This window comes from Pongo abelii, chromosome 1, assembly GCF_028885655.2.
Source record: "Pongo abelii isolate AG06213 chromosome 1, NHGRI_mPonAbe1-v2.0_pri, whole genome shotgun sequence".
In the NCBI taxonomy this organism is placed as follows: Eukaryota; Metazoa; Chordata; class Mammalia; order Primates; family Hominidae; genus Pongo; species Pongo abelii.
The window spans coordinates 94,723,071-94,747,043 of record NC_071985.2 but is presented as its reverse complement, the minus strand read 5'-3'; the positions used below and the strand labels follow the sequence as shown (position 1 = coordinate 94,747,043).

General features: G+C 46.7%; 1 protein-coding gene across 2 annotated transcripts; it reads left to right on the top strand.

Annotated features, from left to right (window-relative positions):
* The first annotated feature begins 26 nt into the window (after window positions 1-26).
* SYT11 (synaptotagmin 11) lies at window positions 27-23,973 on the top strand. Of its 2 annotated transcripts, none has more exon segments than NM_001133501.1 (4): window positions 27-357; window positions 8,464-9,290; window positions 19,301-19,421; window positions 19,998-23,834. In NM_001133501.1, coding segments are annotated over 4 exon segments (1,293 nt in total). In that variant the 5' UTR covers window positions 27-323; the 3' UTR covers window positions 20,309-23,834.

Genomic DNA, 23,973 nt, shown 5'->3' with positions numbered 1-23,973 from the left:
TGAAGGGGGCGTGGCCTGACTTCCGTAATCTTTCGGACAGAGGCGGAGTCTTCTTCCGAGGACCATTCGGAAGAAGGCGGAGCCTACCTCGCATCAGGACCAGTCTGACTGCACCTGCATCCTTAGCTCAGAGCATCCCCGGAGCATCTTAAGAGCTGAGCGCAGCTGACAACTAGGGGCCGGACGTCGCAGGAGGCGTCCGCTGGATACCTTCCCCCCTCCCTGACCTAGAGCTCTACAGCTGCTGCCTCGGTACTGACCGAGGGTTCCCAGAGTTGTCTCACCATTGCAAAAACGTTATAGCAACAGCCTCTGATTACGACATGGCTGAGATCACCAATATCCGACCTAGCTTTGGTAAGTAGACTCGGGAAAACTAAGCTTGAGGTGGTCAGAATGATTGCAAGGCCAAGGGGGCCCAACAGCAGGGCAGAGAATGCAGCCCAGACCAGAGCCTTCAAAATGCCAGCCCCGCTAAAATCGGGCCTGTGGTGGTGGGTAGTGGGTAGTGGGCAGTTGACAGTGCATGAACTTGAGCTATGGGCTGCAGGGACTGGCAGGGCCCGAGCCACACCGGGGGTGGGGAAGTCCAGGATGCTAAAACCTTGTATGGTGCACTGTCAGCACTGCTGGAGGTGAGAAACAGCAAGCGTGCGGAGGATGTGAACCCCTCCTTCTGGGGGAGGAGAGGTGGGGTAGGCCAAGCCCTCCCCCTTGGGGCACGCAGGGCGGTGCCCCTTCCTCCCCCTCCCATTCCTAAGGGCTGCGGGGGAGGGAAGTGACAAGGGGGATGGGGCATCAAGATGGCAGCTTGGAGATTGTGGGCCGTGTGGCTGGCAGCCAGGGGAGGCGGCGGCCTCTGGGGAAAGAGGGGTGCGGGGGTGGGGAGCAAAAAGGAAGCCACTCCTTAAGCCGGTCAGCTGGATGCTGGGGCTAGGAGGAAACGTGAGCCCTGCAAGCTCCATTCCGCATCGTAATGGTGGGGTCCATCCGATGCCACCAAATGGCGCTTGGCGCTGCTGGGCTGGGGGATGACGTGATGTCTATTTCTGGGCCTCCTGGCAGCGCCGAGGCTCTCCTTCCGGGGCCTTTGTTCCCTGTTTCCCTGGGCCGCCTTTTCAAAAAGGGGGACTGACCCGCGTTGATGCTGGCGGGGGCGCGATCCAGGCCAGAGGGGGAGGGGCGAAAGAGGCCCAGCCCGGGGGAGGCCGCTTTGTGTACCGCAGAAAGCATTACGTCATTTCAGAGCGGCTGGTCCCCGACCCAGCCCTGTGGGCTCCAAGATTAGTTTTACACTCCCTGGAGCAGAAAGTGGAGTGGAAAATAGGGAAGAAGGTGGCAAAGACAAGCTTGAGAAGGAAGTTTTTTCCTCTTTGGGGACTCCTGCAGTATAATATGCTAAAGGAGCAAACTTCCTGTGTTATGCTTTCTTGATCAAATAAATAAAATATAATTGCCCTGCTTCTCCTTGATTCAGTTTAGATGGGGGAAGCCAGTGAGAGTTGCTGCCAAAGAACCTTCTTATTCCTTCAGGGATTCTATCCCTCAGACAATCCAGAAGGTTTGAGCATCGGAACTCCAGTTTTTAGGGTGGAGACACAATCCAGCTAGGAAATGGCTTTTCTCATTCCTGAATAAGAGGTACAGTGAAATGAGCAGAATCCAGTGTGCTCTATCCCCTCAGAATAAGGAAGAAGAAATCAAATCAGATGTGTTCAGATAACAGATCTTCACACTCATTAACTACTTGTTCTCACTTATTCCCCAAGGCTAAATCTTGATTGTATTTTTTCTTCCACTTCACCTTCCGCATCTTTATTCTTTGAGTTCTAAGTTTCCAAAACAAAAGTCCCTTTCATGATCACATGAGCAATCCATGATTTCTTCCTGTTCTTTTTCTACATATTCCCTTCCAACAGATTTCTTTCTCTAATTGCAGTTCCAGAATCCTTGAAAAAAGGAGATGGTGTGGAACATAATATAGTGATTTCTCTCAGAGGGACTATTATTGGAAAAGGGAAAATAAATTATATCAGCCTGTTACATACTACATTTTATTTAATCCTAACAAATACCCTTGAGTGTATATATTATTATTTATACTTGCCAGACAAGGAAACCAAGGCTCAGAAATAAAATAACTTGGCTAAAGCCAAACGAATGACTAAAGGTAGCACTAGTTTGTTTTTGTTTTTGTTTTTGAGACGGAGTTTCGATCTTGTTGCCCAGATTGGAGTGCAATGGCGTGATCTTGGCCCACCACAACCTCTGCCTCCTGGGTTCAAGCGATTATCCTGCCTCAGCCTCCCAAGTAGCTGGGATTACAGACATGTGCCACCACACCCGGCTAATTTTGTATTTTTGGTAGAGATGGGGTTTCTCCATGTTGGTCAGGCTGGTCTTGAACTCCCGACCTCAGGTGATCTGCCCACCTTGGCCTCCCAAAATGCTGGGATTACAGGTGTGAGCCACTGCACCTGGCCAATGCTAGGATTTAAACCAATGTCTGGCTGAAGCCAAAATTTATTCTCATTCCATTGTATTATATTTGTCTACTTGACTGCGAAAGGCTATGTTTAGGAAAGGGGGAATCAATAAGAGCAGTTCTGGTCAGAAGCTGAAGGAGCTGGCCAATAGCCCAGATGTGTCTTGCAGGTCTTTAAACCATTACAGAGGATCTCCTACATAGAGAACTACCACTTCCAACTTTTTCACATCTCATAGAGTACTTCATTTCAAATGCCACAGCACTTGGGTGATACACCAAGCCAACACTCAATTATCCATGACCATGGAGGACAAAAGGAGCGAGAAGCACAGGTCACTGCAATTTATAGCTACTTTAAAACACTCACTTCAGCCATTAGTTTCAACTTCCATTTCCCACCAAGCTTTGGACTAAAGCAAGACAGAGAGCTCTAGGTTTTAATATCTTTGATGTTTCTAGCTCATTGTCTTGGTTTCAGGGAGAGAGGCAAGAGTTAACAAATACTAAAATGAAGAAAGAATAGCAAAAATAGGAAACAAAGCCAGGGGAACAACTAGATAATTCAAAGATGCATTCATCTGTTTCTCTTCTTTTCCTTCTCTATCCTCCTGGAATATGAGAATTCTTCATCTTCTCTCTTTTCTACCCTATCTCCATTTTCTAACAATAAAAGTTGATGCATTGTAAACATGTAAGCAGCAGTGGGTTCCCCCCAGCCCCACTGCTGCAGAGAATAAATCTATGATAGAGCCAAAAGAATTGCCCAGGTGTCTCCTAATCTAAGCCTTCAGATCTCTCTTTAGATCATTCCAAAAAATATGCCTGTCTTGGTAGTTTCCTGTGTTCCTCTTCTCATAGAGACAATGTTCAGTTTCACTAATGAGTAGCAAACAATTTACAGGAAAGCACCTGATTGATGAATGGAGAGCCACTTCCTTAGGCTGTGCCCATTCTTAATGGCAACTGAATCCAATTAGTTGTTCAACCAAATATTTGCTGAACTCCTATTAGAAGCAAGAGACTCTTGAGGGATTCAAAGATCCATAGGCTATTTTTCCCACCTGCCTTCAAGTAGCTTACTACCAAGGCTGTCTCCATTTTGTGAAAACTTTCCCTAAAAGCTATTTCATTTAATACTTTGAGACTAAACACTACTATTATTCGGTATGGATATAGACATGGTCACCTTGATTTATTTTGTTAATAATGTTTTGCTCCTTATCTATATTATTTTAAAATGTACCCGGGTACAGTGGGTCATGCTTATAATTCCAGCAACTCAAGAGACTGAGGCAAGAGGATCTTGAGGCCAGGAATTCAAAACCAGACTGGGCAACATAGCACCTTGTCTCTAAAAAAAATTTTTTTTAATTAGCCAGGCATAGTGGCATGGTCCTGTAGTCCCAGCTATTCAGGAGTCTAGGGTAGTAAGATTGCTTGAGCCCAGGAGTTCAAGGCTGCAGTGAGCTGTGATTGCACCACTGCACTCCAGCCTGGGCCACAGAGTGAGACCATGTCTCTAAAAAAATAATAACAATAAATATATATTTTAAATAAAATGTAACTCTTCCTTGGTTAGGCATGGTGGCTTATACCTGTAATCTCAGCAATTTGGTGGAGACTAAAGCAGGAGAATTGCTTGAGCCCAGGAGTTCAAGACCACCTGGGCAATATAGTGAAGACTCATCTCTAAAAAAAATTTAAAAATTAGCTGGGCATGGTGGCTCATGCCTGTAATCCTAGCACTTTGGGGGGCCAAGGCTGGCAGATCACTTGAGGTCAGGAGTTCGAGACCAGCCTGGCCAATATGGTGAAACCCCGTCTCTACTAAAAATACAAAAACTGGCCAGGTATGGTGGCACGTGCTGGTAATCCCAGCTACTCAGGAGGCTGAGTCAGGAGAATCACTTGAACCTGGGAGGCAGAGGGTGCAGTGAGCCGAGATTGCGCCATTGCACTCAAGTCTGGGCAAAGCAAGACTCCGTCTCAAAAAAAAAAAAATTAGCCAAGCATGATGGCACATGCCTGTAGTCCCAGTTACTCAGGAGGCTGAGGCAAGAAGATCATTTGAACTGGGGAGGTCAAAGCTGCAGTAAGCTGTGATCATGCATGCCACTGCACTCCAGCCTGAGTGACATGGTGAAATTCCATCTCTGCAAAAAATACGAAAATTAGTCAGGTATGGTGGCATGTGCCTGTAGTCCCAGCTACTCAGGAGGCTGAGGCAGGAGGATCACTTGAGCCCAGGTGGTGGAGGTTGCAGTGGGCCAAACTTGTGTCACTGCACTCCAGCCTAGGCAATAAAATGAGACCCTGTCTCAAAAGAAATAAAAAAAGTAAGCTCTACCACAATGCCTGGCAGGGACGTATAAATTTACACAAAAAATAATTTTATCATTGTCACTGCTATACACAATATTACATGTATATTACGACCAGTGCAGATGAAATTATACCTGCCTCTTGCGTAATCTGGACATTATGCTCATAGTATTGTGCTCATGATGCTCATAGGCTTTCTAGAGAAGATAAACCTTTCATCCAGGTTTGGAGGGAAGAAAAAGCCATGGATTGGTTGGAGAGGATAGGAGAGGATACCTCTAATAGAAGGGAAAACAGTAGGCATTATACTAATTATAGTCCAAGATTGTGGTTGCCTAAATTCCTAAGTCATTTTTGACTCATCAAGTGAGGTTATTGACTATAAATAGGTTTTTGAGTCCAAATAGAAATTTACATTTATCCCTGATATATGTAATCATCTTGACTCAATCCTTTTTTCTTTTTTTTTTTGAGATGGAGTCTCACTCTGTCACCCAGAATGGAGTGCAGTAGCACAATCTCAGCTCACTGCAGCCTCCGCCTCCGAGGTTCAAGCTATTCTCCTGCCTCAGCCTCCCAGGTAACTGGGATTACAGGCACCTGCCACCATGCCAAGATAATTTTTGAATTTTTAGTAGAGACAGGGTTTCACCATGTTGGCCAGGCTGGTCTTGAACTCCTGACCTCAGGTGATCTGCCTACCTCGGCCTCCCAAAGTGCTGGGATTACAGGCATGAGCCACCGAACCCAGCCTCAATCCTCTCTTTCTAATCTGCGGAGGCTGTTTTGAATTCACTGACTCTTTTGTTCACGGAATGCTTACTACGTGCCGCATAGTTCTGGGACGTGGGACTATAGCAGTGAACAAAACAGACAAAGTTGCTGTTTTATTAAGCTTGTCTAGTGATCAAAGACAGATAATAAATATATGTCAGGATAATAAGCTCCATGAAGAAAAATAAGGAAGGGTGATGGGGACATTATCTTACTTGGGGCAGACAGGAAATATTTCTCTCATCCAGTGAGGTTTGAGGCTCACAATAATTAAAACAGTGAGCTGCACAGATGCCTGAAACAAGAATGCTTCAGGCCGGGTGCGGTGGCTCACGCCTGTAATCCCAGCACTTTGGGAGGCCGAGGCGATTGGATCACTTGTGGTTGGGAATTCGAGACCAGCCTGACCAACATGGAGAAACCCTGCGTCTACTAAAAATACAAAAATTAGCTGGACATGGTGGCGCATGCCTGTAATCCCAGCTAATCGGGAGGCTGAGGCAGGAGAATCACTTGAACACGGGAGGCGGAGGTTGCGGTGAGCCGTGATTGCGCCATTGTACTTCAGCCTGGGCAACAAGAGCAAAACTCCGTCTCAAAAAAAAAAAAAAAAAAAAGAACGTTCCAGAAAGAATCGGGGAAATGCTGGAATTATGTCTATTTCCTTTTCTTTTTCTTCCTCGCTCTGTTGCCCAGGCTGGAGTGCAGTGGCACAATTTTAACTCACTGCAACCTCCACCTCCTGGGCTCAAGTGATCCTCTTACCTTGGCCTCCCAAATAGCTGGGACTACAGGCATGTGCCACCATGCCCTGCTAATTTTTGTAATTTTTTTTTGTAGAAATGGGGTTTTGTCATGTTGCCCAGGCTACATTTATTTCCTTAGTTCTCCCTCTCTTCCAAGTGGTCCCCTAAAAAGTGGAAAACTATAGGCCTAATCTGGACCTTTAAAGCCTAAACCCAACTTAGCCTCAGTGAACTTGAGGGAGCGAAAAACTTGAGGGTCCAATTTTTGTGGGAAAAGATAAGACTAGGGTAAGGGAAACAAACAAAAAAAAATCTATCTCTCTCTCTCTTTCTTTTTTTTTTTTTTTTTGAGATGGGGTCTCGGTCTTTTGCCCAGGCTGGAGTGCAGTGGTGCGATCTCTGCTCACTACAACCTCCGCCTCCTGGCTTCAAGTGATTCTCCTGCCTCAGCCTCCTGAGTAGCTGTGATTACAGGTGTGTGTCATCACACCTGGCTAATTTTTGTATTTTTTTTTTAGCAGAGACAGGTTTTCACCATGTTGGCCAGGCTGGTTTTGAACTCCTGACCTCAGGTAATCTGCCTGCCTCGGCCTCCCAAAGTGCTGGGATAACAAGCGTGAGCCGCCACACCCGGCCTATTTCTCTTTAGTTATTTGTTCATCCAACACATAGTGCCTGCTATGTGTTTTAAGTGCTGAGGGTACAGCAGTGAACAAAACAGACATAAATTTTTGTCCTCATGAGATTTATATTCTAGTGAAGATAAATAATAAATTGTAAAATAATGTGCATTTGGGTGTTTATTCTTACATATTTGTGTATGTATTTTATATTTTTTTTCTTACATGTGTAGGGGTGTGTGTATCAGAGAGAGAATGACAAGGCATGTTGAAAAAAATTAAGCAAGGCTAGGAAGAGTGGGTGGTGAGGATGGAGAAGATTGCACTTTTAAATAGGGGAGTCAGGAAAGGCCTAAGAAGGTGACATTTGAGCAGAGATCTGACATTTTCCACTAACAGGGAAGAAAACCCCTATTTCTTCCAGCGAAGGATTTATTAAGGTAATAATAATGAAAGAGAAAGTCCCTATTTCTTCCTATTTAGAACAATATATGTATACATAAATACATATATATACACACACACACACATACATATATATATATATATATGTATACATACACCTATTTTTTTGCCTACAATGGATGTATTCCTCCTGGAGGAATACTTTTTTTTTTTTTTGAGAGAAGTCTCGCTCCGTCACCCAGGCTGGAATGCAGTGGCACAATCTCAGCTCACTGCAACCTCCGCCTCCCAGGTTCAAGTGAGTCTCCTGCATCAGCCTCCCAAGTAGCTGGGATTACAGGCACATGCCACCATGCCCAGCTAATTTTTTATATTTTTAGTAGAGACGGGGTTTCACCATGTTGGTCAGGCTGGTCTTGAACTCCTGACCTCAAATGATCCACCCGCCTCAGCCTCCCAAAGTGCCGGGATTACAGGTGTGAGCCACTGCAACCCAGCCTTGTATTTTATATACCTGGGAGCTAAAGTTTTGGAACATATTTTAACAGTACATAAACCCAGAATTCTTCCTTTTGGCACCCATCCATTTTTACTACCCTGAACACCCTACCAGGACCATCTAAACTCAGCTCCACACCCTTCCACCCTACCCTGACAGTGAGTCAGTCAGTGCAGGCCCTGTTCTGGATGCTATGGAATATCCTCCTGACACCAAACATCTTGTGTAACAGTTGAAGTGAACAGGTGCTCATGTAAAAAGGTGATCTTAGAACACGTACAGAGCAGCTTTATGTGAAGCACAAATCAATATGAGCAAACCAAGTCTATAAGTGTTGAGAGAAGGTCTAGAAAAGAACAGAGAGTCAAGTGGGGTGCTTCAGAGAAGGCTTTCTAGAGAAGGCTGGGAGGAAAAGCTGTGGAGTGGTTGGAGAGGTTGGGAGAGGGTGCCTCTAATAGAAGGGAAAAACTCTGAAGCCCAGATAAGCACATTTTGCTCTAGAGGCTAGACTGCAGATTAGCTTGGCTCCAGCAGTGGCAATGAGCAGGGGAGATCTAGACAGGAGGTAAAGTCCACCCGCCCTGACACATCTCTGGTCTCTGCCTTCAGATGTGTCACCGGTGGTGGCCGGCCTCATCGGGGCCTCTGTGCTGGTGGTGTGTGTCTCGGTGACCGTCTTTGTCTGGTCATGCTGCCATCAGCAGGCAGAGAAGAAGCACAAGAACCCACCATACAAGTTTATTCACATGCTCAAAGGCATCAGCATATACCCAGAGACCCTCAGCAACAAGAAGAAAATCATCAAAGTGCGGAGAGACAAAGATGGTCCTGGGAGGGAAGGTGGACGTAGGAACCTGTTGGTGGATGCAGCAGAGGCTGGCCTGCTAAGCCGAGACAAAGATCCCAGGGGGCCTAGCTCTGGATCTTGTATAGACCAATTACCCATCAAAATGGACTACGGGGAAGAACTAAGGAGCCCTATTACAAGCCTGACCCCTGGGGAGAGCAAAACCACCTCTCCATCATCTCCAGAGGAGGATGTCATGCTAGGATCCCTCACCTTCTCAGTGGACTATAACTTCCCGAAAAAAGCCCTGGTGGTGACAATCCAGGAGGCCCATGGGCTTCCAGTGATGGATGACCAGACCCAGGGATCTGACCCCTACATCAAAATGACCATCCTTCCTGACAAACGGCATCGGGTGAAGACCAGAGTGCTGCGGAAGACCCTGGACCCTGTGTTTGACGAGACCTTCACCTTCTATGGCATCCCCTACAGCCAGCTGCAGGACCTGGTGCTGCACTTCCTTGTCCTCAGCTTTGACCGCTTCTCTCGGGATGATGTCATTGGCGAGGTCATGGTGCCACTGGCAGGGGTGGACCCCAGCACAGGCAAGGTACAACTGACCAGGGACATCATCAAAAGGAATATCCAGGTGAGTAGGAAGTGTGTGTTGGGGAGCAATGGTAGGTTGGGGGAGAAAATATCTCAGGGGATAAATGGAAGGGGGAGGGGAGTGGGAAGGGTGGCAAAGAAGGGCTATAGAGAGGAAGCTCTTGGCTGTCAAGGATAAGCAGTGGTCAGAGTAAGACAGAGGGCCTGGCAGATTAGGTCTCCTCTAAGAAGCAACTTCCTGAGGAGAGAAGGTCCGATAGCTTTCACCATTTCACTTAGTGGTTGGCACCCTGATGCTGTCCAGCTTACTTGGAACAGGCTGGCCTACCATTTGTAGATCCTTCATTATATCAGGGATATAGGGGCTAATTTCCTCTGCAAAATTATGTGATCTTCCTCCAGTGAATTTATTTTTCACAGCTGAGAAGCTATGACAATAATTCAGTAATTTTTCCCTCAGCTTCCCTTTCCCAACCCTAACCTAGGGGTGTAAATGATACCATGTACATGTTTGTTTGTTTTTTTTTTTTTTTTGAGACGGAGTTTCACTCTTGTTGCCCAGGCTGGAGTGCAATGGCGCAATCTCGGCTCATTGCAACCCCCACCACCCGGGTGCAAGCGATTCTCCTGCCTCAGCCTCACGAGTAGCTGGGATTACAAGCATTCATCACCACGCCTGGCTAATTTTTTGTATTTTTAGTAGAAACGGGGTTTCACCATGTTAGCCTGGCTGGTCATGAACTTCTATCCTCAGGTGATCCACCTGCCTCGGACTCCCAAAGTACTGGGATTACAGGCATGAGCCACTGCACACAGCCGTCATGCACATGTCTTCTTATGACTATTTTACAATGCAATTCAATGAATTGCTTCACCTTTCTAGGCCCAAACCTTTGCCATAGACACTTCCCCTCTCTCCATTTCTCCTGTCCTCCCTCTTTGTATTAGAAGAGGGACGAGGGCCCTCCATCCTGCCTTCTCTCTCCCGCTTCCCACTGGACCGACATTGGCTCTTGAGTTGTAATTTCAGAAGCACAGTAAGTGTAGCCCCACCCAACCCCATTAGTTCATTTATTTCTTCCACAACTGGGGAGGCAGTGAAATGCTGCAGTTACACACTTGGGCTCCAGAATTGGACTGCATGACTTTACTCTCCAGCTTACCACTTGCCAGCCGTGTGACACAGGTGAGTTACTCGACCCCTCTAAGCCTGTATTTTCTCATTTGTAAAATGGAGCTGATAATATTGTCTTCCTTACAGAGAATCAAATGAGATAATATGCCTGGCATATGATTGCCCTTGAAGAGGTTTCACTTTATTGAAGGAGAAAGACAAATATTTTTTGCAATTACTGTATAGTAAGTATGGTAGGTGCTATGAAAGAAGTTGTTGAAATTTTAAACTTAGAGTTTCATGTCTTTTTCAGGGTATAACATAAGTGGTTAAAATAGCAAGGACTTTGAAGTCAGACCTGAGTTTAAATCCAAATTCCACCAGCTAAATGACCTTGGGCAAGCTGCTTCACTTTCGCTAAGTCTCAGTTTCTTATGGGAATAGAGTAGGATGATGATTTTATATAGCTACTAGGACATAGTGAGCCTTCAATAAATTGTGACCGTTACTATTATTGTTATTTCTATTATTAGTCAAGTTTGATACCTGGGTGATGCATGTGGTTTGTAAATATTTATATTTTGTTTTGACACAGTGAAGGAAGACAAGGGAGGAATCGGTGAAGGAGATTAGGAAAGAATTTCGAGGCCACTAGAAACAACTGCACATCTCCCAGAAAGAGCTCTGCCTGTGGGCAGATCATACTTCTTTCTCGATACCTTTTTTACCTGCAAGCCCTCACTGGACTCAGTGGGGAGACAGCAGGCTCAGGATTGGATAAAAGAGGCTCCTAAGTTAGCAGGTGCAGAGTGTGCAGTGAGTACCCAGGAACAAGGTTTGCCTGCTGAAGAAGGGTACTATGCCACGTCTGGGTGGGGGACAGCAGGGAGCACACTCTGTGTGTGTGTATTCTTGCCTTCTCTGCTCTGTAGTAGGCACCTGTCCCCCTGCAGCCAGCCCGGTTCTGCCTTTCATTGCCTGAAGGAACCGCTACTGCCACCTGGCACACTCAGATCCACGTCACAGGGGCCAGGGAAGTCCAAGAATCTTGAAGAATATTAGACACATTTGTGATTGTGATTTAGGGTAGAGGTGGCCCTCAGGACATCTGGCCCCAAGAAGGGTTTATTGAGGTTATGTTGGTCCACCTAATACAAGGGCTCCTTGGCTAGAAAATCACTCTGAAAGTGGTTCTGCTAATTATAGGAAAACTTGGTGAACGTCAGAGCATAAACAAGACACTGCCACAGCATCTTGTGGTTCTCAATGCCAGGATACAATGAGACATCCCAGAGTCCAGCCCTGAAGGGGTTTTTGCATCCTCTGAGGCTGGAATCAGAAGGTGTGGACAGAAACGGAAGCAGTGGCCTGTTTCATCCCCTTCTTTCCCCTCCCCTGTCCTCCCATCTTTTTTCCTCAGGGCTCTGCCGACCCATTCTGCTGTTTCCGTATTCCCTTCACAGCAGCTCCCATCCTCCACTCCTTCCCTTGTCTACCTCTCCTTGAAGCAGGAGCCTTTCCAATACACCCTTCCCTGTGACTTCAACCTTGGTAAAGTCACCAACCAGCTGGACTCCTCCAGACAGCTATACACTTGCAGCCCAAGGCTGGGAGTAGAACATGGCTCTGTGCCAAGCTGCAGCTGGGAAGAGACTGGCAATGAAAGGGACTGATTTGGGCTGGGAACAAAACAGCCTCAAATCAAGGGCACTGGACACAGCACAGACAATGGCACTTGCTAAACTGCCAGGGGCTCTTGGCAAGAGCCACATTTCTTTCCACTTTATTAACTCCCTTGAGGAGGGATAAGCCAGGGCTAGGATCCTGAGCAACACATGCCCTGGAGGAGGCCCGAGATAGGATACCCAGAGCCTGTGCAGCCCCACCCCAGAGCCTTCCAGCCTCCCAGTCTTCCTAAACCCATTTTCCCAACCAGCGCCCATAGGCAGGACTATGTTCCATCTGAGCCATGGCTGTCATCTCCCTAGTCACTCATCCACTAGGTTCCCTAGAAGTGCAGGCTGCAAATGTCTATCCCAAATCCTCCCTACCATAGCAAAGTAGGATCTCCCCTTGGTGAATGTGAGCTACAGCTGCCCTGGAGCATGCCACACTGGCTTTAAAGGGCTTTTTCCTGGTCTGGATTACATAGACCAGGAAAAAGCTACTGCACTCTAGCCTGGATGACAGAATGAGACCCTGTCTCAAAATTAAATAAAAAAAAAAAGAAAAGAAAATATGGCCAGGCACAGTGGCTCACCCCTGTAATACTAGCACTTTGGAAGGCCAAGGCGGGAAGATTGCTTGAGCCCAGGAGTTTGAGGTTGCAGTGAGTTCTTACCACAAACCGCACTCCAGACTGGGCAACAGATCATGTATGTGTATTGCAGGGAGGAAAAGGGTGATGGGATTGAATGTTAAGGTTCTGTTTTCCCATGGTGGTGATTTAGGGTAGAGGTGGCCCTCAGGACATCTGGCCCCAAGAAGGGTTTATTGAGGTTATGATGGTCCACCCAATACAAGGGCTCCTTGGCTAGAAAATCACTCTGAAAGAGGTTCTGCTAATTATAGGAAAACAGACTATCCCTTGCCTATTATTTCTTCTGAGTGTATTCTTTAGGACCACTGTTCCTGTTCCTCTGTTCCACTGAAGGAGCAAGGAGATTGCCCTCGGAGAGCCGAGCCCCGCAGCTCTGTCAGGCATGAGAAAATCCTTTCTCCCCCTTGTCCTTCTGCTTGCCTGCCCCCCAACAGGGCCTTTGCCTCACTAGGCCAAGGGGCTGGGAAACAGAGCTTGCTCACAGCCTTCAATGGCTCTTTCTTTTGAAAGAGCCATTGACATAGCTACTTGGAATGGGAATTGGGTAGAAAGAGAAAGGGAGGGGGCTTGAGGGAATGACATTAAACTGCCTTCAATGCAGAATGGAGTGGCATTCAGATGGTGTTGTGGCTACAGACTTGGGCATCACAAAGCGGCGCTGAGTGGGGATGGGCATGCTGCCCATGTGAGATGGCCCAAGGTGAAGGAGGGATCTGATGGAGGACAGTTGCCTGAGGAGTGATTTTAAGGGAGAAAAAAATGAAAAGGGTAACCAGAAGTTGTCAACTTTCCCAAAAAACTAGGAAAGAGGCATGGGGATTTTGATTAGGAAGATTTTCCTAGAATGGATGATTTAGGATACAGAATTTTAAATAAGTAATCGGGAAACCTAAGCTATAATCTTGTCATTCGTGTTATTCTTGCAAATAAAACTGTGCTTTTAAAATCAAATGTTGGCCAGGTGTGGTGTCTCAGGCCTGTAATCTCAGCACTTTGGGAGGCCGAGGCAGGCGGATCACAAGGTCAAAAGATTGAGACCATCCTGGCCAACATGGTGAAACCCCGTTTCTACTAAAAATACAAAAATTAGCTGGGTGTGGTGGCACGTGCCTGTAGTCCCAGCTACTCGGGAGGCTGAGGCAGGAAAATTGCTTGAACCCGGGAGACAGAGGTTGAGCCAAGATCACACCACTGCACTCCAGCCTGGCGACAGAGCAAGACTCTGTCTCAAAAAAAAAAATCAAATGTTGCTTTTCCCCTCACCTATCCTTCCTCTGTGTATAAAGTTAGAATCATATTTAAAGACTGCATATTTAGTATTTAGATACTCAGTATTGAAGGATGGCCCCAGAAATGGATATATCAAACCTAGCTAACATTTTATTATTATTCATGGAAACAGAGGGGAGCAGTAGCCAAAACAATGCAAAAGTCCTTTCTAGATCAGTGCTGTCTAATGATGATAGAAATGTTCTATATTTACACCATGCAGTGTGGTAGCTACTAGCTACATGTCGCTATTGAGCACTTGAAATGTGGCTAGTGTAACTGAGGAACTATAATTTTAATTTTATTTAATTTAAATTAAAATGTAAATAGGCACCTGTAGCTAGTGGCTACTGTGTCGGATAGCTCATATGGGATTACTTTTCATTTGATGTGGCTAATAGTAAAAATGAGTTTATATTCACTGATTACATTCTGACTTCTGGCAAAAGGAAAAAGCCCAGAAGTATACTGGTTGGCAAGGGCAACCAGACTGTAATTCAAAACTGGCTGAGGGCCGGGCATGGTGGCTCACGCCTATAATTCCAGCACTTAAGGAGGCTGAGGTGGGCGGATTGCTTCCACTCAGGAGGTCAAGACCAGCCTGGCCAACATGGCGGAAACCCCAGACGTGGTGATTCACACCGGTAATCCCAGCTACTCAGGAAGCTGAGACACCAGAATCGCTTGAACCCAGGAGGTGGGGGTTACCGTGAGCTGAGATCGTGCCACTGCACTCCAGCCTGGGTGACAGAGCAAGACCCTGTCTCAAGGGGAAAAACAAACAAAACAAACAAAACAAACAAAAACACACTGGCTGAGGGACCAAGCATGGTGGCTCACACCTGTATTCCCAGCACTTTGGGAGGCTGAGATGGGCAGATCACTTGAGCCCAGGAGTTTGAGACCAGCCTAGGCAACATAGCAAAACTCCATCTTTACCAAAAATACAAAAATTAGCTGAGCCTGGTAGCACATGCCTGTAGTCCCAGCTACTCAGGATGCTGAGTTGGGAGGATCACTTGAGCCCTGGAGGTCAAGGCTGCAGTGAGTGCACACCACTGCACTCCAGCCTGGGCAAGAGAGTGAGACCCTATCTCAAAAATAAAAATAAGGCCGGGCACGGTGGCTCGCTCCATCTCCCAGGCTGGAGTGCAGTGGCGCGATCTCGGCTCAGTGCAAGCTCCGCCTTCCAGGTTCACGCCATTCTCCTGCCTCAGCCACCCGAGTAGCTGGGACCACAGGCGCCCGCCACCATGCCCAGCTAATTTTTTTGTATTTTTAGTAGAGACGGGGTTTCACCGTGTTAGCCAGGATGGTCCCGATCTTCTGACCTCGTGATCCGTCCGCCTCGGCCTCCCGAAGTGCTGTGATTACAGGCGTGAGCCACCGCGCCCGGCCAAAACTCACCTGCTTTTGTTTTCTTTATCCCAGCCTCATCCCCACTTTCTAAAGCTAAAAGCACAAGAAATAGTCCACCCTTTCCTCCCTCTTCCCTACGCTTCACAGCCAATTAACTGCCCAAGCCTAAAAACCCCTGACAATTCTTCCTGAGACATATTTTACCTCCATGTCCATCTCCTCTGCCATAGCCCTAGTTCCAGTCCCAATCATTTCTTCTGTAGCACGTTGCTACAGAACAACGGAGTCTGCTTTTTTGAGGTGGAATCTCACTCTGTCGCCCAGGCTGGAGTGCAGTGGCGTGATCAAGGCTCACTTCAATCTCCACCTCCTTGGTTCAAGCGATTCTCCTGCCTCAGCCTCCTGAGTAGCTGGGATTACAGGCACCCGCCACCACACCCAGCTAATTTTTCTATTTCTTTTTTTTTTTTTTTTGAGACAGAGTCTTGCTCTGTTGCCCAAGCTGGAGTGCAGTGGCTGCGATCTCGGCTCACTGCAAGCTCTGCCTCCTGGGTTCACACCATTCTCCTGCCTCAGCCTCCCAAGTAGCTGGGACTACAGGCACCCACCACCATGCCTGGCTAATTTTTTTGTATTTTTAGTAGAGACGGGGTTTCACCTTGTTAGCCAGGATGGTCTCAATCTCCTGACCTCGTGATCCCCCATCTCGGCCTCCCAAAGTGCTGGGATTTCAGGTGTGAGCCACTGCGCCCAGCCTAATTTTTCTATTTCTAGTAGAGATGAGGTTTCACCATGTTGGCCAGGCTGGTCTCGAACTCCTGACCTCAGATGATCCACCTGCCTTGACCTCCCAAAGTGCTGGGAATATAGTCGTGAGCCACTGCGCCCAGCCACAGCAGCCTCTTTTTGACAGGGTCTCACTCTGTCACCAAGGCTGGAGTGCAGTGGCTCAACCACAGCTCACTACAGCTTCGATCTCCTGGGCTCAATCAGTCCTCCCAAGTAGCTGGCTCTATAGGCACACGCCACTGCGCCCAGCTAATTTTTTTTTTTTTTTTTTTTTTTGAGACAGAGTCTCGCTCTGTCGCCCAGGCCGGAGTGCAGTGGTGCAATCTCGGCTCACTGCAAGGTCCGCCTCCCAGGTTCACGCCATTCTCCTGCCTCAGCCTCCCCAGTAGCTGGGACTACAGGCGCCAGCCACCATGCCCGGCTAATTTTTTTGTATTTTTTTAGTAGAGACCAGGTTTCACCGTGTTAGCCAGGATGGTCTCTGTCTCCTGACCTCGTGATCCGCCCGCCTCGGCCTCCCAAAGTGCTGGGATTACAGGCATGAGCCACTGCTGCCGGCTATAGCAGCCTCTTAACTGAGCTTTCTGATGTTGGTCTTCCTCAACTTTAGTTCATTTTCCACCTTTCTCTGAAATAATAATCATTTTAATAAAATGATGACAACTGGCCAGGCATGGTGGCTTACACCTGCAATCCCAGCAGTTTGGGAGGCCAAGGTGGGCGGATTGCTTGACCTCAGGAATTCGAGACCAGCTTGGGCAACATAGTGAGACCCTGTCTTTACAAAAAATACAAAATGTAGCCTGGCATGTTGGTGCACACCTGTAGTCCCAGCTACCTGGGATGCTGAGGTGGGAGGATCTCCTGAGCCCAGGAAGTGGAGGTTGCAGAAAGCCGAGATCTCACCACTGTCCTTCAGCCTGGGCAACAGAGTGAGACCCCGACTCAAAATGATGACAGCTTTGCCACTCCTATACTCACCAACCTCCTCTTGTATGGGTGCTGCTGACTCTGCTCTTTGGTAGTGTCCCAACAGCCCTTTACTCTAGCCTTGCCCACCTTTCCAGGTTCCTGACCTACCCCTCCTATCAGCCACCCCCACTTCAGGCATATTCACCTCTCAACCATTCTCTGAACACAGCTTACCTTTTCAGGCCCAACTCCCTTGTACCAGCCATTCCTGTCAATCTGCCTGACATGATCATCTCTCTGCCCGTTGCTTCATGGTTTTGTACCCCCATCAACTCAGTCCAGGCATCAGCTGGTAAAGCCTTCCCTGAATCTCCATGGCCAGGTGCGGTGGCTCACGTCTGTAATCTCAGCACTTTGGGAGGCCGAGATGGGCGGATCACTAGGTCAGGAGATCAAGACCATCCTGGCTAACATGGTGAAACCCCCTCTCTACTAAAAATACAAAAAAAACTAGCCGGGCGTGGTGGTAGGTGCCTGTAGTCCCAGCTACTCGGGGGGATGAGGCAGGAGAATGGCGTGAACCTGGAGGCGGAGGCTGCAGTGAGATGAGGTCTCGCCACTACACTCCAGCCTGGGTGACAGAGCGAGACTCCGTCTCAAAAAATAAAATAAAATAATAAAATAAATAAAAAATAAATTAATTAATTTAAAAAGCCTCCCCTGAATCTCCCAGGTCTAGGTGCCCAGAGCACTTAGACAGGCTTCTCATTTCTCTGACAAGTCCCGTACAGGTTTATTTACTTCTCTGACTCTTCTACTGAGTGGTAAGCTCCTTGGGAGCAACAACTGAGTCCCATCAGCTCTGGATCCTCAAAACTTGGCATGCAGTGCCTATGCAAATGTTCTTTAAAATGTTCTTGGAGGCGCCAGGCACGGTGGCTCACGCCTGTAATCCCAGCACTTTGGGAGGCCGAGGTGGGTGGATCACAAGGTCAGGAGATCGAGACCATCCTGGCCAACATGGTGAAATCCTGTCTTTACTAAGAATACAAAAATTAGCCCGGCATGGTGGCGAGCACCTGTAATCCCAGCTACTCTGGAGGCTGAGACAGGAGAATCACTTGAACCCGGGAGGCAGAGGTTGCAGTGTGCCAAGATCACGCCACTGCACTCCAGCCTGGGAGACAAGAGCGAGCCTCTGTCTCAAAAAAAAAAAAAAAAAGTTATTGGGGGACTAGAGGTTTTTTTCAAGCTCAAAATGGAGCCTAGCATCACATTTAAAGATGGAGAAACAAAGATCAGGGTGCTGGGGAGGAAGCTGACTTGGCTGGAGAAGATACACTGGAGTGCACATTGGGGTGGGCAGAGCAGGTGTGGATATTCACCTTGTGAAATGCAGGGACAGGTTCAGGGACTTGCCCAAGGCCATGTAAGTGGCAAGGTTAAGATTCAAACCCAGTTCTCCTACCTCCCACCGTACAGTCTTCAGAACTTTTTAAAGGATAAGAACCAAATGAGAGGATGCACTTCTATAGTGCACACTATGTGCTGGGCACCATTGCAGTTTACAAATTTTAACTTATTTAATCCTTCTGATAATGCTATGTGGTAGGTACAACCTTTCACCCACATTTTATAGGTGAGGAAACTGAAGGACAGAGATGTTGAGTAACTTGTCCAAGGTCACAGATAAGAAATAGCAACTGGGCATGGTGGCTCATGCCTGTAATCCCAGCATTTTGGGAGGCTGAGGCGGGAGGATCACTTGAGACCAGGAATTCAAGACCAGCCTGGGCTACATAGTGAGACTCTGTATATAGAAAAAAAAAAAATAGCCAGGTGTGGTGACACACACCTGTAGTCCTAGCTACTCAGGAGGCTGAGGTGGGAGGATTGCTAGAGTCCAGGAGATGGAGGCTGCAGTGAGCCAAGATCACGTCCCTGAATTCCAATCTGGGCAACAGTGTGAGACCCGGTCTCAAAAAAAAGAAGAATAGTCAGGATTTGAATCCAGGCTAATCTGGCTCCAGAGGTCATGCTCATAAATCCAAGGCTATGCGGGCTCTCCATGCAAATTATTTAATATCAGAATTATGGTTATAATGTTTCCTTTCTCCCTCCTTGTTAAATAAAATCATAACACCTTTCCAGGGGATGAGCATCTTTCCAAAAAACTTATCATCCCTGCACTTGTCCTCCCCCAGACTCTTCCCACTGCTCTGCACACTTTTTGTGCTCTGCCCTGCACCCTCTGCCAGGATTCTCACCTGCCATTTTTTCCTCACAGAAGTGCATCAGCAGAGGGGAGCTCCAGGTGTCTCTGTCATATCAGCCTGTGGCACAGAGAATGACAGTGGTGGTCCTCAAAGCCAGACACTTGCCGAAGATGGATATCACCGGTCTCTCAGGTAGCAGCTATTTACTTCAACCTATTTCTTACTGTCTGAACCACCCCCGACTCCTTGCCAATGGCCCAGATAGACCTCCACACTTCAAGATCCTTGCCTCTTTCACTTTTAATCTGCTCCTCTTTCTGTAGACATTCTCTTCCCGATGAGTATCTACGTCCAATAGATTTCCCTGGCTAGGAAGATTCTTCAGTTGAACAAATGGGGTCTTTACATTTGGCAAGGTATCCTAAATAATATGCATGCCAGGTGCTAAGAGAGACTTCTCAAAAAGGCTGCAGGCATTTGTCTCTCTGCCCTTTAATATACTTCTTGGTATCACGGGATTTCTTCAGACCTAACTTGAGAAAGTTGTTCTGTTCTATTCCTGCTTGGTTTCCTTGGCCCCTCATCCAGGCAGGCAGACTCACATATAGTCAGTGTGTGTTTATTGTGCAATCACTAAAGAACACATGGGGTGGCCATCAAAGATACAAACAACAGAGCCCGCCTTTCCCAACATGAAATTACCATTACATAGGAGAGGACTGTGTCATAGGCCTGTCTCCCTTTTTCTTATCTCTTTGGGGGCCCCAGATCCTTATGTCAAGGTGAACGTCTACTACGGCAGAAAGCGCATTGCCAAGAAGAAAACCCATGTGAAGAAGTGCACTTTGAACCCCATCTTCAACGAATCTTTCATCTACGACATCCCCACTGACCTCCTGCCTGATATCAGCATCGAGTTCCTCGTTATCGACTTCGATCGCATGACCAAGAACGAGGTGGTGGGGAGGCTGATCCTGGGGGCACACAGTGTCACAGCCAGTGGTGCTGAACACTGGAGAGAGGTCTGCGAGAGCCCCCGCAAGCCTGTGGCCAAGTGGCACAGTCTGAGCGAGTACTAATCCTGTTCTTCTCTCCTCTAATCCCCGGGGTCCAAGCTGGGGAGGGATGTGGAGGGGAAAGAGATGACAGAGAAGTGGACTCAAAACCTCATTTTAGTTGTAGAAGAAAATTTCTTACAAAACAAACTCCACAAAGAACACCCTATATGACCACAGCTGCAGATCAGTTCTTAGCAATGATGGTTTTTTTCTTCTTTGCAAGGCGCTAGAATCTTTTATTTATTTATTTTTTTTTTGAGACGGAGTTTCGCTCTTGTTGCCCAGGCTGGAGTGCAATGGTGAGATCTCAACTCACCGCAACTTCTGCCCTCCAGGTTCAAGCGATTCTCCTCCCTCAGCCTCCCAAGTAGCTGGGATTACAGGCGCCCACCACCATGCCTGGCTAATTTTTTGTATTTTCAGTAGAGATGGGTTTCACCATGTTGGCCAGGCTGGTTTCAAGTTCCAGACCTCAGGTGATCCACCTGCCTCGGCCTCCCAAAGTGCTGGGATTACAGGTGCGAGCCACCATGCCCAGCCTCCGTTTTTTTTTAATGGGGGACAAAAGAGAGGGAAAGACCCCTACAAATCTATATATAACAATGTAACCGTATACTTGCATGTCTAATACAAACTGAAGAAATTAGCCTAACTGCCAATATCAAGTTGCAGATTTTAATCCATGGAAATTGTGTTTTGTGCTGAATTGTATTTGCTGATTACCTGAAATTGGCTTCTTTTTATTGGGCTTCTCTGGAGAATTTCTCCCACTCCCCACCTCTGCAGAAGAAAATTTTGCTCTTATAAAACCTCATGTTTTCATCATTCCCATCGTTTCTTTTTACTGCCTCTTATATCTCTGCTCTTTGACCTCAAGGTCTAGAGGTCTGCAGTAAGCCAAGAAACAAAGGTGGGGTGGATGAGGCAAGGTTTGCAGGAGAAAGAGGAATTGAGAAATGGGGTATTTTTGCTATCAGATCTTCTGCTATGAAGTAGTAAAGGGCAGTCTATAATTAACTGACAGACCTAACTGAAGCACAGAGAATACATCAGACTTATGCATCCAATACATCAGAACCTGGACTTTATCAAACTTGATGACTTCTCTAAAAGGAGCTTTGGAAACTTCAAATTCAGCTATAGGATAGTACCAATGAACACATCCAGCTGATCCCAAAAGCTGTTTTCAGGTATAAGGACAAGGAGAGGAGACAAGTGATGATAGCCATTCCCCTTTGCAGCTATCTACCTTAGTGACAGCCATTTCTTGGTTGATGGGTTGGAAGTCATCAGAGGTTTGAAGAATTATACTGGCCTTTGTTTTTCCAGAAATGCCGACCGTGGAGATGCTTTAGAGTCTTCTCAAATAACTTAGATGTTGTAATGAGGTTAGCTTTGCTTCATAAAAAAGGGGCCCTCAGAAGTTCTTAAATTTTTCAATAAAAATTTAGCTCTTAAAAAAAATAACAGTGTGACTGAATGAATGAAGATAAGTTGGATTCTTTCAGAGCATTCTTTTCCTCAAAACAAGCTGCATAGTTCTTGGAATTTATGTCTTACCACATGGTGGAGGAATGGAGGAACTACAGGATGCAATTCTTCTTCTACCACTGGGCAATAGAGGTTGAGAGAGATTCAGCATCTTTCTGGGATTAGAATTCAAGTCTCTTTACTCCTACAGCAGCTGTGTCTCCAATGTTGAGACTTTGCAGATGGCACAGACTCCATGGATGATAGGTAAACTTGGGGCCGGGCGCAGTGGCTCACGCCTGTAATCCCAGTATTTTGGGAGGCCGAGGTAGAAGGATCGCTTGAGCCCAGGAGTTCAAGACCAGCCTGGGCTGCATGACAAAACCCCATCTCTATCAAAAATACAAAAAATTAGCTAGGTGTGGTGCTGAATGCCTGTGGTCCCAGCTATTCAGGAGGCTGAGGTGGGAGGATCATTTGAGCCCAGAGATAGAGGCTGCAGTGAGCCATGATCATGCCACTGCACTCTGAGCTGGGTAACAGAGTGAGATCCTGTCTCAAAAATTAATTAATTAATTAAAATAAACTAGGTAAACTTGGATAGGCAGTAGATATTTTTGCCCACCTGAGAAGGAACTCAGTCAAGCTGTTGCTTAACAGCTTGATCCAGGGCGTGAAAGGTTAGTTGAGACTGAAGTGTTCACTTCCACACAAGAACATCACTTTTAACCTTGCTTTGGCGAAGGGAGTCGGAAAGCTGAGTCTCCATGGACGGCGGGGTGATCTTGCTTTCAGTGTTCCCTCAGCTTTTGTGGATTTAAAACCATTCTGCTCCCCCTAAACCTTTTGTTTGATTTCAGCCCATGTTCTTGACAATGCAGAGCAATTCTGAGCAGTCACAAAGCCTACTCTCTGTTCTTGTCCCTGCCAACCCCCACCCCCCATAATCTGACTCACAACTTCACCATCAGTTGGGGTCATGCCACTAGTCTCTGTCCTATACCCCAAGAAATGTAAATACTGTATCATAAGTAGAAGAAAATAATTTTTGTTTTCTAAAAATGCATTTTGAGATAGTTTAATGTAAATCTGACAGGAGCATTCTGAAGCCCCATTAGGAAAAAATTTAAATGGTTCCTCTTCATCGCCTTAATGTCTAAAGATCAGAAATCGCTGAGCAAACCCGCTTTTGTTTCCTTCCCAGAAACAATGCAAAACAACAGGTGGAGATAGTCTGGTCTTTGCCCTGCTGTGTGTGCCTCTGTAGCTCCTCCTGACAAACGTCTGGGAAAACAGCCTCACCCCACTCTCCTCTCTCTTCCCCATTTCCTTGTAGCTTTATTCCTCGCATTCTTTGGGTCTACTGAGCAGTGGGTGCTGAGGTGGCAGGGGAGGAACCAGTTGTTCTGTAGCCTAGGAACTGCCTCAGTGTCTTTGCCAGAAAAAGGCAAAGAGGCGGACAGTACAGGGCTCCTCCCTCCTACCTCAGGCCTGATCCATCGTGCCCTTGACTTTGCCGTCTCAAAGTTTCTTAGCTGACTTTGGCTTTCACATTTGTTCTTTCCAGAGCTAACTGATAAGAGTGGAGGAGGAATGCCTTCTCCTAAGAGTCAGTTGAAAGAAAGACAAGAGAGTCACATCTTAGCTTTTGCACAAGGCATTTGTTGTCAGGAATAGGTTAGGGAATGGTCACTTCTGATTTTCCAACAGTTGCTCCTTCTCTGAAGACATCTTGATTCCTTTGGGAAGACAAGAATTTTTCTTAATAATAAAGGTCCCTTTATGAGTTATTCCTTCTTTCAGTTCATCTCACTGGAGCACAGCCAAGATGGACATGTTTATGGACAGTGCTCTAGATGTGAAAACAGATAGAACTGGTTTGTGGGACAGGGGCAGCTTGCTCAGGAGAGGGAATAACGCAGGTCCCTTTTCTTGGAAGGCTTGTACTATGGCCATGACGGTGACATTGCCCTCACCATGATCCCTCTCCAAAGTGGTTGTCTTTCTTTACCTTGTGTCTTCTCTTGTAAAAATGAAACTCAAAAATAAAATAAATGTGTCAAATTTTGAAAAAAAAGAAAAACTGAAAAAGCTAACATGAATTGTGTGAAATTGCATAATGCTGTAATGCTAACCTACAATATGTAATGCTATCTTGTATGTTGAATTTGTTAATGCACCACAAAAGTGCAAAATAAAGACTGATTCACATTAAA

Coding starts and splice junctions, on each gene's coding strand:
- SYT11 (XM_024241403.2), top strand. CDS start 324: ATGGCTGAGATCACCAATATCCGACCTAGCTTTG. Junction 358..8,463: donor CAATATCCGACCTAGCTTTG/GTAAGTAGACTC, acceptor CTCTGCCTTCAG/ATGTGTCACCGGTGGTGGCC. Junction 9,291..19,300: donor TCATCAAAAGGAATATCCAG/GTGAGTAGGAAG, acceptor TTTTCCTCACAG/AAGTGCATCAGCAGAGGGGA.